At 37.2% G+C, this 16,934-nt stretch overlaps 1 protein-coding gene across 4 annotated transcripts in view; it reads right to left on the reverse strand.

Moving 5' to 3' along the window:
- Positions 1-16,934, reverse strand: part of LRBA (LPS responsive beige-like anchor protein) — a 765,281-nt gene that overhangs the window by 17,340 nt on the left and 731,007 nt on the right. For all 4 annotated transcript variants that reach the window (XM_030816230.1, XM_030816232.1, XM_030816231.1 and 1 more), the window contains 2 exons: positions 3,923-4,024; positions 446-642 (listed from right to left, as the gene is read on the reverse strand). In XM_030816230.1, coding sequence (XP_030672090.1) covers positions 446-642; positions 3,923-4,024 — 299 coding nt within the window. The remainder of the gene's footprint in view (positions 1-445; positions 643-3,922; positions 4,025-16,934) is intronic.

Here is a 16,934-nt window from a genome sequence, read left to right on the forward strand (position 1 = left end):
ATAATCCTAAGTAGTCATAATCCCTACTGCTCCCACCACCAAGTTATTCAGATGTAAAGAGAATCCAGTTTTAAGTGTCATCTAATGTACTATTTCAGCTTTCATACTCAGAAAACAATGTGCAGTGCATTTTCTTAGAAAAAAAGAAATGAGCAGTGCCACTAAAAGCCACCCAGGATGGCTTCAGAAGCCCCTAAGATAACCTCTTCTATTGAAGGACCGTCCTCAGCTGCTCTGAGTGATGTGGTCAGCACAGCTGGCACTGCTGTGGTGTGTGAAGTGTGTGAGCCTTGTCTGAGTGCTACCTAAAGATTTTTTGTTGGTGTGGAAAAGAGGCCCTCGGCAATCCAAAAATAGAGGGTTTCTTTCGTGAACCCTTTCCCTCCCCACTTGATATGCGTTGAGGTAAAAGTCGTGAATGCTGAAGAGTCCCCAGGGCACTCACTCTTATGTTGTCATCTGTTTCCATCGTGGCCTGGAGTTTTCCATTCACACTGAATGTACAGAAGAGGCCGTTTTCATAGAATATGACACAATGACCCTCTCTTGAAGCCTGAATGAGTTTTGGTTTCAGGCAGTTTTCAGGACCCTCCAAGGTCCTCAACAAGTCTCCATTCATGGAATGTATGAGACATGGTCCTTCTGAGAAGAGAGGAGAAATAAAAGGCAAAATTAATTAATGAAAACAGACAATACAATCTGAATCTTGAGCACAGATGAAACAGGATTATAGAACCACATTATAGATGTAGAAAGCCTTTAAAAAACTTCCATCTTACGCGTAAGTTATTTTGCAAAATCTCCTCTTCATGTTTGCCAGATCTCACCTTCCACTCAGGAGAGGAGAGAAGCCAAATCATGTAAGTCCAAGTTCACTTTCCTCAAGAGACAGGAAGTTACTCTATGAAATTCATTATGCTAACAGGCAATACAAACTGGAGGAACTGAGAAACAGGATAAGCTTCAAATTCTAGCACAGCTTCAAGGAGGCTGGGATGCAAACAAACAAGGGCTGCGGGCAGGTACACTAAGACCTCTCCCTGCACTTTGCAGGAGCCCCAGCGGCCGCGGCACTGTGGGCCTGTGCAGGGACAGCCAGTTCAATCAGCCTCTGAGTGTCTTAGCCTTCTTCCCCTGCAACTGCTCACTACTTTTTTTACACTGAAAGGGGGTCCCTGGTAGTTCCTCTCAACCTCCAAAAAATTGACACAGGAACCCTTCGGCCACTTCTCCTTGGCAACTGAATGAGTCCACCTCCCTGCTGCCTTCACAGCAAGCAGCAGCATCTACCACTCCCAACGCCTGGGCGGACCACCAGGCCAAGGTGCCAGAGGACAACAGGCAGCTACTGGGAGCCCACACACAGCTAAGCTTTTTGTTTCTATTGAGTACCTGCTACATGCAAAGCAAAGCAGGAATAAGGGACAAAGATTGCTTGTGTGATGAGCAAGTTCCAAGAGATTATCTCAGTCAGACAACAGGGGTCACTGGGGTATGCGCCCTGCTACTCTACTGGCTAAATTACTCATGGCCACATGGAATCGCTGCCTTTTCCCCACAATGACTTGAAAGCTTGCCCTTTTAAAAGTAAGGCTTTTGGCTCTTTCTTGACCACTCAGGTAGTTGATAAATTTTTAAAATATCCACAGGCAGTCTTTGCTTTACACAGTTCCAGCATGCATGAATTTCAGTTATCACTCCTTAAATAACACCAGTCCTCCAATAACATAGTTCAAATTTAGGTTGTCATAGTAATTGCATAAAATATGCACTTTTGTGGCTAGCTCTTCAGTCCGCAAATCACTACATAAATAACAGATGTGCATCATCATCATCAGTGACCAATCACATCACTCCTTTCAAAATATGTCGATGACTGCTCACTGCATATCTGTTACTCAGTTCCCACACAGACAGCAAACTGTGCAGCTGTGTTGCTTTTTTGTCTCCCAGTGATAAAGCCATGTAACATTTCACAAAAATGGATAATCAAAAAGGGGTATTGGCCAACAAAGATGAAACTGCAGTAAAGAAATGGAAAATGATAAAACTGAAAGTACAATTTGAATTGAATATAAATGGAATTATAGAAGAAAGAGCTGCCTGTGGGATGCTGACCCTGCTGAGACACTGTAGATATGCAGCCAGGAAGGGAATGAAGGAACTTATCAGTGTAAGTTAGGGAAGAAGGTGTAACAAAGATGTCCCAGAATTGAAACCAGCAAAAGCCTCACATTAAAGGAATTCTAGGGAATATTTCATGACATTGAAAGCACAAAAGATAAAATGTTAGACGCTGGTCCCAACTTAGAAAAGAGTAGGACAGCTCCCCAAGGCATAGAAAAGATGCTAGCTCCTTACATGTATATAACAAGAAGGCAGTAAGCACTGTTCAAACTACTCTTGATATGTTTTTCACAAATAAAATAATTATCAATATATCAAATGTTTTAAATTACAATGTATTAAGTACATGTGAGTTTTACTACTTTTTTCATGTTATATGTATAACTGAGTATGAGTTTTTAATGTTTTGACAAAATTATTATTAGAGACAGGGTTTTGCGGTGTCACCCAGGCTGGAGTGCAGTGGCATGATCATGGCTCACTATAGCCTTCACCTGTTACAATCCTCCCATCTCACCTTCCCAAGCAGCTGGGACTACAGGTGTGCACCCCACGCCCAGCTAATTCTTAATTTTTTTGTAGAGATGGGGGTCTCACTATGTTGCCAGACTGGTCTTGAACCCCTGGCCTCAAATGATCTTCCCACCTTAGCCTCCCAAAATGTTGGGATTACAGGCATGAGCCACCGTGCCCAGCCTGACAAAAATTTTTAAAGACCATGGAACAATTGTAAAATTTACCAATGATTATTGAGATCACTTTGTATGGTTTCAGTTTGCAGGCTCGCTTTTACAGTTCCATACTACTGTGCAAACAAAAGATTACCTGTAATATAATAGGTTCATTTTACGACTCCTGTTAACTCAGGATGTATGAAATTATTGAGTGTAAGAAGGGAAAAATCCAGTGGTTACAGAATTCTTGCTATCATTATTACTATTTCAATGTTTTGACCAAATTTATAAACATAATCCTTTAAATATTTAAAACACCTTGTTAGCTAGACTAATAAGTATTACACTTTAGGACACAGATGAGCTGATCCAAATACTCTGTTTCCCCACCAGACAAACCTAAAAGACGTGAGATATAATACTTTGTTGTGTGTTCAGACTTCAGCTCAGAGCAGAGACAAAGAGATGGATAGACTACTACGATGGGATAAGTAAGCAACGAATTGGAAACAGCTCCACTCCTAGTCAGATCCTGATTTGTTGCATGTGCTCTAAGCTCGCTTAATATCTTGGGCCTAAATATATGATGCTGTTTCCAGCACAAACCTCCAGGCAAACCAGCTTAAGTATCTTTCTACTCCACTCTCAATGCCATTGTGGCCCCTGCCTCATTAAAACAGACAGGGTCAGGGGCTTCCATTCAGATGTAAGATGGAACCTGGCCCAGTAACAGTTCAGAAGAATAAACAAATATACAAAGATGTTCCTTGTTCCTGCTTCATGGGAATATGAATATTAATAGGATATGTTTGTAAAAACATCTTAAACTCCTTAGAGCAGTGCTGTGAAACAGAACTTTCTACAATGATGGAAATGATCTGTATCTGTGCTGTCCAATGTAGTGGCCACTAGCCATATGTGAGTACTGAGCACCTGAAATGGGGCTAGTGCCACCAAGAAACTTACATTTTAATTTTAAATAATTTAAATAGTTCCATATGACTAATGGCTATCATAACAGACAGAAGCTTTAGAAAAAAGGTACCAAATTAATCTTTGGTAATTTGTTTCTAGAAGACAGCAAGAAATGCATCCATTTTGTGAAGGTACCACAGGTTTACCTTGTGAACCACTCAACACCAGGCCTAGCTCGGCACACACTGCAGCACATGTGACCTCATAGTCATGGCCTGTCAAAATGGCCCGAGGAGCAGCAGTCTCACCTTTAGGAAAAAACAGATAAAAAGAACAAATCAATTCCATTTCATGCATATTAAATAATCAACATCTTGCTCCTAATTCCCATCATGCCCATTTAATTTATAGTTTGGGAATTTGTCCAGCAATCCTACTTTAGGACTAGATCCAAGTTACATACTACAGTTTGATTATGAGGGCCACATCCTGCTAAAATGTCAAGTAACCTTTATGTGATTATCAAGCAACAATGGTTGAAAACTCAGGGTTAAATACAACAAAATCTGCATTCCAAAATGCCTCATAAAAAATTAGCCCCTCAATTAGATGTTTTATGGTCAGATGATTATAAAATTAGGAACTTTGGCTCAATTTACATTTCAAAGAAAGGCCTCGCCCCTCCTTCCTCCCTCCTCATCCTTTGTGGGCCACTGAAACCCATCATAATGAAGACAGTCTGAACTAGACTTCTGCTATCTCCACAGGAATTCTGCAGCCCCTCTCTTAAATATGTATTCTCTCTACTAAGCTTATGTATTTTTCTGATATATAAATTTCATGGATATATTTCTCTGTGGTTCATTCAAAGAACCGAAAAAGAAAAAACCCAACATAAGAAACACCTAAAAAAACCAAACACTTACAGATAAGTCTACAGATAGTGATTGAAAATGAGGGGCAGTGGGTAGAGAAGGGGGGACAGAGGAGGAGTATCCAAAAACTGGCAGATATTGCCGAATACTTTCACAACTAGAAAGAACAAGTCATCCTGTATGTCTGTCCCAAACTAAAAAGAAAACATACAGTTGGTTGGTTGGTTGGTTGGTTAATAAGGAACCCACCATGACTAAGTAAAATGGTAATGGGCTTGATTTGTGGATTGGTTCATGCCAAGCCACAAAGATAAACTGGATTCCATGTCTAGCCTGAAGAATAGGATTTGAAGACTAAACGGATCCTCTACTTTTATAGTCTCTAAAGGTAAAGACACAAAAAGTCTTTCCAAGTGGAGAGCAGGATTCTATTAGCATTCTTGATTTCTTGATTTGGATTGGTTTTATAGTATGCTTGATAACTAACACTGTGTAATCCAGAAGAGACAAATGTGCCCACAGAGTAGGTGGCTACCACCAGCTGTGGAACTCTCTGGAAGAGAATCGCTTGTATCTTAACTCCAGACACCTGACTATCCTTGGAGCAGGCACCCACTCAGAGGAAGGAAGTCCAGCAGCTCAGGGGAAACCCACTGGAAACCTACTGTACTTGGAAAGGCAAATGCTGCCGTCAGAAAACTAACCCGGCTTCCAAAGCAAGGGTTCTTCCAGTAGGTCACTGGGTTATTTGAAATTTTATGCAAAATGTATCTACATACCTGTTTTTCTAGGTAGCAGGGGAGGAAAATAAGTTTTACTGAATGGACAGAGGTCCATGACCAAGAAAAGGTGAGAGGCTTCTACCCTGAAGAGACGTCTGGTCTCTGTGCTTGTGGCCCCACTTCACCTGGAGCCAGCAGTCACTTCCAGTCTAGCCTTTCACAGAACAGTTCCAACGCATGTACCAGAGTACATAATGCACGGCCATGTCCCTACAGTGTCCTTCAAGGCTTTGGTGACTGTAGGTAATTCTGAGTGAGACTTAAGTTGAAGGGATGTCACACAGAACTTTGCACCACACTGGCAGTGCTAATGTGCAGCCAGCTGCTGGACCTAGCCTACAGGCTTAGTGATAAAGGGAGACCGAAAATAACATACAAAGAGGTAAGGGGATAGGCAGAACAAGGGGCTTCATTTCATTTGATTCCAAGTTTTAACACTTCTTTGGGAGGCAAACTTACCTTAATTAGAAAGTTTACTTGACATTTCCCAAGCCACAAAGAATTTGTCACAAGAGCAATTTTGTTTCTTACAAAGTCCAGAAATTTGGGAAAATTTTAAAGAAATAAATAATTTAAGCCAATCTGAACTACTTAAGCTTCCGTTAGGATCCACAATTTTTTTTTTTTTTTCTCTGAGACAGAGTCTCACTCTGTTGCCCAGGCTGGAGTGCAGTGGCGCGATCTTGGCTCACTGCTACCTCCGCCTTACCGGTTCACGCCATTCTGCTGCCTCAGCCTCCTGAGTAGCTGGGACTACAGGCGCCCGCCACTGTGCCCAGCTGATTTTTTGTATTTTTAGTAGAGATGGGGTTTCACCGTGGTCTCGATCTCCTGACCTCATGATCCGCCTGCCTCGGCCTCCCAAAGTGCTGGGAATACAGGCATGAGCCACCGCGCCCAGCTAGGATCCACAAATTTTAGGAATAAGTATACTGTTTCAAAAAGTTATTGGCCTGGTGCAGTGGCTCACGCCTGTAATCCCAGCACTTTGGGAGGCCAAGGCGGGCAGATCACCTGAGGATAGGAGTTCGAGACCAGCCTGGCTAACATGGTGAAACCCTGCCTCTACTAAAAATACAAAAAATTAGTTTGGTGTGGTGGTGTGCGCCTCTAATAGGTAGGAGAATCGCTTGAACCCGGGAGGTGGAGGTTGCAATGAGCCGAGATCATGCCACTGCACTCTAGCCTGGGCAACAGAGCGAGACTCCGTCTCAAAAAAATAATAAAATAAGAAGTTATCAATACTTTAGCCCTGATTCTTGGTTTTCATTTTCCCCAGAAGGCTGTACATTCCACAAAAATACCATACAATGTTGTTTCTGAAATTACTGTCTAATTAGATCCATTGGCAACTTTTTTTTTTTACCAGCAATTAAAATCATTAAGATCTAAGGAATATATTTTTGGTGTGATTGTTCTTTTTTTTGTCTGTTTTCATAAGTTACCATTTCATGGATGGTGAAATTTGTGTTTTAACTTGAATTGTCTTGGAATTCCTCAGTGGAAAGTGAAGGTTTGAAGGAAAGCTGATGGCAAATGAAGGCATTCTAAGTATAAGACAAAATAAACAAAGGACAGATAGATAATGGTCGTCCCAGAGGATGATGTCACTTAAGCACATCAATGCTAACTTTTTGTTTTCTTGGGAGCATGGTGGAAGGGAGAGGATTGCTGTCAATTTTCTTTCTTTCTTTAATGTAAAAGAGTTGAAATACTGAGAGTTTTCTATGACTATAAAGTTAAGAGTTTAGGAAGCCTCGTGATTAACTCCAGAAGGTGGGTTAAGATATAAGCATTTTTTTTTTTGTAAACTCATAAGATTGTTATCATTATGCTTTGCTTACAAAATACTAGTTTCCAATAATCCAAACTTTATTAAATCATTTTTCACTCCACAGATCAGAACACACACACATGCAGAGTAATTTCAAAACTGAAAAAGGATTTCTTCTTTTCCTAGGGCCTGATCTCTAAATAAGGAACTATTCAATGCTAGGACTTTGGTTTCAAAGTTTGGCAAAATGTTTGCTAATCCCGGAAGCAGGATAGACAGTTCAGGAAATACAAAAGAGAGAGAGAGAGAAAAAGAAAAAGAAATTAAAAGCATAAGTGTAGACTTACGATCATTAGGTTCTCAGGTAACCAGTTTCACAAACAGTCACTGGATTTCCAGTAAAAAGACAGTGCTACTTAACTTTCCTCACCTATAGGAAATGTACATTACTGGCCTCTATAAACCCACATACATCAATATAAGGAGAGATATGTCATTTCCTCTAAGAAAAGCTGTTTCCAATCTTCTTTAAAGATTGTATTCCCTTTATTATCTGCTGTACAGATTGAGCATTCTTTACATTTTCTCCTCATCAAAAAGTACATTCAAAATAAATACCTAGTACTTGATTTTTATAAGTTTTATAATAAAGAGCTTGAAATAGTTACACTTCAATATAGCAGATATATGATATGGGATTTAAATCTAACAGGTCAAAACTGTTTAAGTTCAATGGACATTTTGGGAACCACTTGCAATGAAATTACTGAGGGTAGCGGGGATAATCGGAGGCAGAGCAGAGGCTTTACATGTGGCTCACAGAATCGATCTTTTTATGTCTCTGTAGTTACACTGTATACATCATCCTGGATCACAGCAGAGCCCAAGTGACAACATCCCACAGAAAGGAAAGGCAAAATCCCTCCATATCTGTGTACATTTCTGTTTGGAAAGCCTAGAAACAAAATCTTGGAACCATATAACTCATTCTCACTGCAGTGTTCTCAGAAATCTGCCCCTCCCAACTACTTGTCAGCCCACATAGTTAATACCCAGGGAGAAATAATCAGCTCAAACAAGATGATTCTAGCCATATATTACTTTTCAAAGATGCCAAAACTATCAATAGTCTCTCATTGAAGTCTCTAAACCACATGAAGAGCAAGAAAAAAAAAGTTTTCTGAAAAATATCAAGTTAATTCTTTTGATAAAAATTTGCAATAGTTAAGGGATACAAAAAGTCTTTACCTTTGCTTTCTGAGATAGTAGGATCTACCAAAGGCTAGACCATAAAGCAGAACAGATTCCCTTAAGAACCTTTTAAAGTCTTACTGCTTGCAAAATTGTCATGGCCTTCAATAATGCTGAGAGAAATATTTATCTTGCTGCTTGTTTAAGGGACTACACTTCAAACTCTTCTTAAAGAAAAATAAAAAGAGAAAGAGGACAGACTTCTAGGACTGCTTTGAAAAGCTTGAGCAATTACTTCAAAGGAAAGGGTGTCTTTGTCCAGAGAGCAGGTTTATGACTACTGATGCAAATCCTAACCAAAGGCTGAAAGGGACACCCAGTGCATCTTTATGGATGGACTTAAAGGAAGATGAACAAGTCAAATGAGATTAAAGACAGCCCAAATTCTGCTGCAAATACCAGGGCACATCAGGTTTTACAGAGGCACTTCTCTCAGTACATAATACTAGATATCAATACCAACTTACAGAGACAATTATAACAACCTAACTTGCATTTAAGCAACACAAGATCTCTATAATAACCACTTGGCATTTGTATTGGACTTATGTTTTAAAACATTAGGTGAAATATTTTAACACCACTAGGCAGAATAGCAAATGTTTTCATTAGTTGTGTTTCTTTGGTGCCCTCGCAACATTAAGTATATTTATCAAACAGACTCCAAACCACTTAAAATTACACCTGAAAGAAAAGAGGAATTTCTCTAGTATCTTTCTCATAAATATCTAGTGAGAAGAATATTTCATAAGGTCTATATCCATTAAGGAAAACAGGTGACAATCCAGGTACAAATAGATCTGACATGTATTTCTGGCAAACTTGTAGTTACTTTTTAAAAAGTGAATAAAGTTCTTGGTGTTCTGGCGTCATCTCCTTACTCTTATGAAAATTAGATCACTTTGAAATGCAGTATAAAGTTTTCACTTGTAGGTTAAATATGTTGTTATTAGCACAGTGAATCCTCTTCATTGCATTTTCTCAATACCATCTATTATGAAATGAAGCGGGATTAAACATTTTCCTATTCTTGGTTTTGTGAAACTAAAATTATTTCTTCCAATTAATACTTAGTTTAGATGACTCCTGGCTGGGCCAGAAAATCACATATCCCATTTGTTCACCCATTCATTCCTTCACTCCTTCATTCACTTACTAATATTTATTGAGTTTGTATTCTTAATATGTGTGAGGTACTGTGGAAATAAGGAAAGGAGTAAAACATGGCCTTTTATTTAAAAATAACTTGATTTTAAAGGATCATTGGATCTGGTTTTGTCAACTGTACTATAAACCTGCAAATTATAAATATCTATGCTTGTAAAGGTCAACATAATAGTATTGAAGTCCATACCACTTGTAACAACTAATTTTGTATGCAAAATCAATATTTAACAATAATTAACATGCTTAAAGACCACCAATATAATTTTCTTAATTAGTAAAAATGTATCATCTGAACTTTTATAGAGGAAAATCAAAATATAAAACCTGGCTTTATAAAAAAAGTAATAATTTCAATAGAAAAAAAATTAAGAAATAAAATATATTTGTTTAAAAAGCCCAAATACATAATGAACTTATGAGGCATATATATTATAGGTAAAAAACAAAAATATATTATACAATATATGCCAGTCATTTCCTAAAGATGGATACCTCTATTTTACATGTGCCTTTTGTACCATTTAGTTACAATTGATTACTACAAAACATTCATGTGAAAACTGAATACTAAGCTTTCTCATGTGGCTCACCATAATGGTAAATCAAAAAAGGAGATGACTTTGCTAAAGCAGAAATGAGGTTAGCTATTAAATGTTTCTTAAACCTTTTCCATTAACTTCCTAGTTTTACAATGGAAATTATACTGCATTTTAATTATGCTTACAAAAACGACTTGAAATTTGTTCTATACATTTCATCTTCACCAAATCTTTTCCCTTCCCCTATTCACCATGGTCTCTTTGGTGAGAAATCACAATTTGATTAGACATATAGACTATAGATGACAAACCATAGCTGCATTTAGAGTACAACAACCATCAGACAGGAAATTTTAGCAGCATCTTTTTGTAAATAATATTGGAAGTATTAATGCAAGACAAGATAATGTTGGTACAAAGAACAACCGTAAGTCCTTGGTATATAACATTTCTCCTCCTCTCTCTATGATACATATAAATGTTTGTAACACGGGAATCACCCTCTAAGACTATGGTTGCCCCTTGAACAACATAGGTTTGAACTGTATGGGTCTACTCATATGTGGATTTTCTTCTGTCTCTGCCATTTGAGACAGCAAGACCAGCCCTCTGCTTCCTCAATCTACTGAGTGTGAAGACAACCAGGATGAAGATCTTTATGATGATCTACTTCCACTTAATGCATAGTAAATATATTTTCTCCTTATGATTTTCTTAATAACATTTTGTTTTCTCTAGCTTACTTTATTATAAGAACACAGTATATGATACATATAACATACAAAATATGTGTTAACCAACTTTATGTTATCAGTAAGGCTTCCAAGTCAAAAGTAAGCTATCAGTAGTTAAGTTTCTGGGGAGTCAAAAGTTATATGCATGTTTCTGACTGTGTGGGGGGTTGCCACCCCTGACTCCTGTGTTGTTCAAAAGTCAACTGTACATTAGAAAATGGGTTTATATGAGTGTGTACCTACAATTGTATACTTAAAAGTATACCTCTTAAATGTATATTTGAAAAATACAAAATCCTACCATGACATGAACTGTCATAAGAACTCAGTATAATACAGTTGTCCTTTTGTGTCTCTCGCAAATACTAAGAATGCTTTAGTGATAGGATTGCATCAAATTCTCTATAGCTGATATTCTAATTAAATGTATAGTTTAGATAACTCTGACCTAGACTGCCTGAGTTTAAATCTAGGCTCCAGCACTCGCTAGCTATGTGAGCTCCCTTGGGCAAATTTCCATAATTCTAGTAAGGAGATCCTAAAAGTGTCAAGGCCCAGGGCAGAAAGTAAAGGCATATTTACCATTTCTCCATGCCTCATCTATAAGTCAAGGATACTAACAGTAGATACCACACAGCGCTACTGTGAAGATTAATGAGTTAATATGTAAAGCGCTCAGGATGGTGCCTGGCATGAAGTGAGCACCCATTAGTATCATCTATAAGTAGTAGTAGCAGCAGGCCAGGAACGGTGGCTCACACCTGTAATCCCAGCACTTCGGGAGGCCGAGGCGGGCGGATCACGAGGTCAGGAGATTGAGACCATCATGGCCAACATGGTGAAACCCTGTCTCTACTAAAATACAAAAAAATTATCTGGGTGCGCTGGCGCCCACATGTAGTCCCAGCTACTCGGGAGCTGAGGCAGGAGAATTGCTTGAACCTGGGAGGTGGAGGTTGCAGTGAGCCAAGATCCCACCACTGCACTCCAGCCTGGTGACAGAGAGAGACTCTGTCTCTTTAAAAAAAAAATAGTAGTAGTTAAGTAGCAACAGAATGATCCCTTTTTTGACTCTGTTATAAACACTCCTTTCATTGAAAGTATAGTATCTGATCCTATGCTGCATAAAAGCTAATTAGAGATGGTTCTCTCCTTGATAATTCATATAAATTCTGATACAACTACTAATATTTGGCAGCCTAGAGGCTAACAGTGGGGAGTGAAGGTACTGTATAGTAATTAGGTGCATTCCCCAAAATAAAATAGCTTTTTTTTTTTTTTTTTTTTTTTTTTAGACAGGGTCTCACTCTGTTGCCCAGGCTGGAGTGCAATGGTGCAACCACAGATCACTGCAGCCTTGACCTCCCTGGGCTAAGGTGGTCCTCCCACTTCAGCCTCCTGAGTAACTGGGACTACAGGCATGACACCCAGCTAATTTTTTTACTTCTTGTAGAGACAGCATCTATGTTGCCCATGCTGGTTTTGAACTCCTGGGCTCAAACAATACCCTTGTCTTGGCCTCCCAAAATGCTAGGATTACAGGCATGAGCCACTGTGCCTGGCCTAAAGTATCTTTATTGTCTCTGATTATCAAGGTAGTACATGCTCATTATAAAACATTCAGATACTTTAGTAAAGTATGATGAAGAAAATGAAAAATTGCTTCCAAATTCCACTACCTATAAATAAATGTTGCTAATACATGTCTTGTGATCATTTCATACTTTTTCTATGCATAAATGTACATAGAATACAAGTGTATACACATATAGGCATAGGTACTTACGTTATATATGTAGCTTGGTGATCTTTTACACTTAGCAATACAAAGAGTGTATCCCTCCATGTCAATATTATGAATTTATAGTATCTTTGTTAATGCCTGTACAGGACTTCATTACATGGACATATCATTACTATACTTAACTAATGTGCTTCTTTTTTCCTACTTGCTTGAGACTTCATTTGTTGTTTTCCCATGGAGGGGCTTGGTCTTTGGTTCTAGGCAAGCTATGGCTCCTGTAGCTGCATATGAGTGTCTGGTAACATAAACATGGTAAAATTCTACCCCCCAAAAAGAAAACAGGTAGAAAATTTGCTGAAGTGAAATCTTATTCAGATTTGTTGAAATGCAACATTAAGTCTGATTTTTATGAATATAAATTAAAATTGAAAATTGGTTTTATCTATTTATCCTAAATACCCAAATTATTTAAAATTCTTTATAATACATCCTCCTTAACATTTTTAATGTTCTTTTGTTAAAAATACATAAGTAAGGGACTTTGAAAACCATAGAGGAGTTTCATATCTTTAGCTATTAAACACTCCTGACCCCACTCACCCCAAGGAAATAAGGCAATCTCTCAGTTGTGCAAAGTTACAAGCTACAAGAATGAAAGCTTAAAAAGCTCAACAGTCATGTAGCCTTAAGCCACAAAAGGCACAAACAATTCAGAGAATTTTTGTCCTATATAAAAACACTTCAAATCCAAAATCTGAAGTCTTATCAAACACATTCATTTTCTCACTTGAAAGTAAAAAAAATTACTGTTAAAATATTAGCAGATAAATGAAATGTAATGATAGATAATGGCCCTGTTAAAAGACCAAGAAAATCAATTTTTAAAAATTTGTTAACACTTATAAACTTCTGCTCTATAAAGACACATAAATGAGCATAACACATAAAAATTGAGGTAACTAGAAAAAACAGGGTTTAACTGTTGCTTTGTAAAAAAAAATCAGAGATTTAAATATTGAATTTCATATAAAAATGGTTATCTTTTCATAAATTATCAGTAATATCTAGAGTAAAATGTGAGTTACATAGGCACAAAGCTGTCATAGAATTTCTCTTACGAAATGACCATTTTTGGAAGGTAGTAAAGTCAGTCTACTATGTTGTTCCAGGAAGCCTTAATTAAGTGTATCCTTGGTAGTTCTACCAATAATTTTATGGACCACTGCCCCGCCCCACCGCACAGAGTTCTGCAATATTTTAAAAGCAGAAGAATCCTACCTTTAGTTGACTAGAAGGAATTTTTACTTTCTTAGACTAATGCCAACTATTGTTTGAAATTAAATTTCCCGTATGAGCATAAAATGTCAAGACAACTTTCTTTGGCATGGCACTATTAAAAAGGTCTACATATGAAGATACTCAGTTTCAATCTGAGGGTATAAATCATCAGTTCTTCTGTTCTCATATTTATATGGCTATAACCTATGGGCTGAATGGTACAGTCATTTTTTTCTGCAACCAAACAAGGTAAATAAATGTGATATATTGGCATATCACCCCGCCACTCTGCATATGGTGCACATTAAGGTTGTATTCATTTGCCATATGAATATAATTCCTTTTTACCACATCTACTATTAGTTACAAGCAGTAAATACAGAGTTGTTTTGCTGGAACTTGAGGGCCTGCATTACATCATGGAGCACTAAACATCCTGGACCTTCTGGAGAATTTCATAGACATACTTTTAATGTCACCTGAACTTGAACACTGCCAACATACCATTTGAAAACCCTTCTTGATAAATGCTTCAAGGAAAAAATAAAAATACAGGGTAGTTGCAGTGTGACAGTACATTCCAAATGCAGGCCCAGAAGGGAAGGTCTTGATGAGACACACACAAGAACTCTTGTTCCTGACAGAGGATCAGATCAAGAGTCATATCCAGGTATAAAATGGTTTCTTGTTTCAAGCATTACTTGCTTATTCAGAATCTAGTGAACATAAGGAACCTAAATTTAAAATACCATCCAAATAACTTCCTCAACTGTAACTTATTGAAGAGCTGTGATCAAGAAGCTAACAAGTTTATTTCATCACAAACTGTGGTGCTTTGTTTCATTAGGCAAATACTGTGCTTACTTTTTCCTTACACAAAATATTTATCATACAGTTGCAAATCCAGGTTAGGGTGGGGTAAAAGGAGGAGTAGAGTGATTTCTTTTTAAGAACTCATATGGTTCAACACAAATGTACATACCTTGACATTTGTGACCCTTAAATAATATATCACAGGCAATTAAAAACAAAGTACACCTGTCTTAACCAAGTACCAATTTTCATGTTTCCCAACATTAAGTCCCCAAATGCTTCCAGCAGATGGTGCTCTAGGACACCTACTTACAGAGAGTAATATTGTTTATATTACATCCACCTATATTTCGGCAAGACAAAGAAGAATTTATCAGTAGCTTCAGTAAAACATACTAGGTTTCACAATAAAAAGGACATAATTCCTAAATATGTGTACAAAAATATGCATACACATAAGCACATGTGCACAGAGGCAGCCAGTAAATAATTCACACCTGGACATGTTATGATACTACTTTTCTTACAGACTTGATGAGTAGTCTATGTGTATCAGTAGTATTTATAGTCACATGGCAAGATCATTCTAAATTCATTAAAAAAATTTAGAATGCCTTAAAGTTAGAATTCATTTTTAATTATAGCAGGAATGTCTCATTAGGGTGATACTAGTAAAATTAACAACAGTAGGATTTACGGTAATGACTTAAGTGATTGATGAGCGTATAACAAAATGAAGTTTTAGACAGAGAAAAAGCAGGGCAGCTATGGCATACAGTACTTTAAAAAACAGCCCTGTGGTCTGTTAGTGCTAGCCTTATGGTTAATAAAACCTTCTTTCTAATTAATGGTGCTGAAATATTTTTAAAGAACAGAATCTTGTTGTTATGAAGAAAAGTTAGGTTTTTTTTTCAGTAGACGCCAATCCCATAAAGGAGAAAGCTGACATAGATTAGCATGTCTGATCGCAATAAGGAAAAGAAAAAAAATGCCACCTTTCAATCAAATCAAAACCAGAATGTGAGAATGGAAAATGTATTACTGAAATACTACACACACAAATCTATGCAATACCCTCACAGTTAGCAACCATTTGCTTCTGAAGCTGATCGAATGTGGCTTTAAAAGATATTATTCAGATATCTAAAAATACCTAATAAACATTTAATTTTTTAAATCCAAGTTTATGAATATAAAATAGTGAATAAATAATAACTGTTTTGTATATATTCATCTTGCTTATCTAAATAAGAGCATGTCAAAGTTTAAAGTATTTATTTATCAATGGAATGCACTGGGGAACATTTTCTCAAAATTTGAAAATGTACAGTCTGGAGAGCATTATTCTGAAGGCGAAATAACTATCTCAGGAAAAGCACTTTGGTGACAAGACTCAGTCCTAAAACACAGAGTACTAGGACAAGGAGAGATAGATGCCATGATCTCATGTACAAAACATCTTTCAGTGAAATATTCTTGGTTAATTTCATTTTTTAAATCCCTAATTAAATGGAATCCTATATTCATTTTTCTTCTCATTGAGAAAATTGCATTCCACAGGAGATAACTATTACAAAACAATAGAGTCAAAGATGAAAAACTATCTGGTATACAGGAAAATAAGCCTTTTGCTATGTAGTCTAGGCAGGTTTCATAAAACATTTACACTTTTTAAAGCTCCAAATTACAGTATTTATAGGTTTTACACTTGATCTTAGCCAAAAGGCTGAGAAGCGATGTATTTACAGGTTTTATCTAGTTTGAATTAGCCTGAGTTTGCCAAAGCAGTATGTGTATTAATATTAGGTAATATGATATTTTTAAAACATTGTCATACAGCTATCAACTTTACATATAACATCAATATTAGATTTGGAAAAAACAGTGTATGTAGGCTTATGACCCTAGAAAGTAAAATGACTACCTATTCTCATGATTTTTTAAATAAAAAAACCCTGAAATAGACCTATAAAATGCAGAAAAAGCAATAACCTGGTTTTCTTTTATCTATTTTCCCCTCAAGAAAGAAAAAGCCTACAATAAAAAATTTAAAGTTGAGGTATTAATGTGCATTTATAGAACATATTGCAATTATATGTATATACACGCTTCACCACTTCTTAAAGGTCATTTACATTGTATCTAAGAGGTACAATATAGGAATACGCATAACCTAAAACCCTTCATCTGAAAAGCTCTGACTTCAGCAGCTGCATCGTGGAACCATCAATGAGCCAGAGGCTTACAAAATCCGAACCAGC

This window comes from Nomascus leucogenys, chromosome 7b, assembly GCF_006542625.1.
Source record: "Nomascus leucogenys isolate Asia chromosome 7b, Asia_NLE_v1, whole genome shotgun sequence".
Lineage (NCBI taxonomy): Eukaryota > Metazoa > Chordata > Mammalia > Primates > Hylobatidae > Nomascus > Nomascus leucogenys.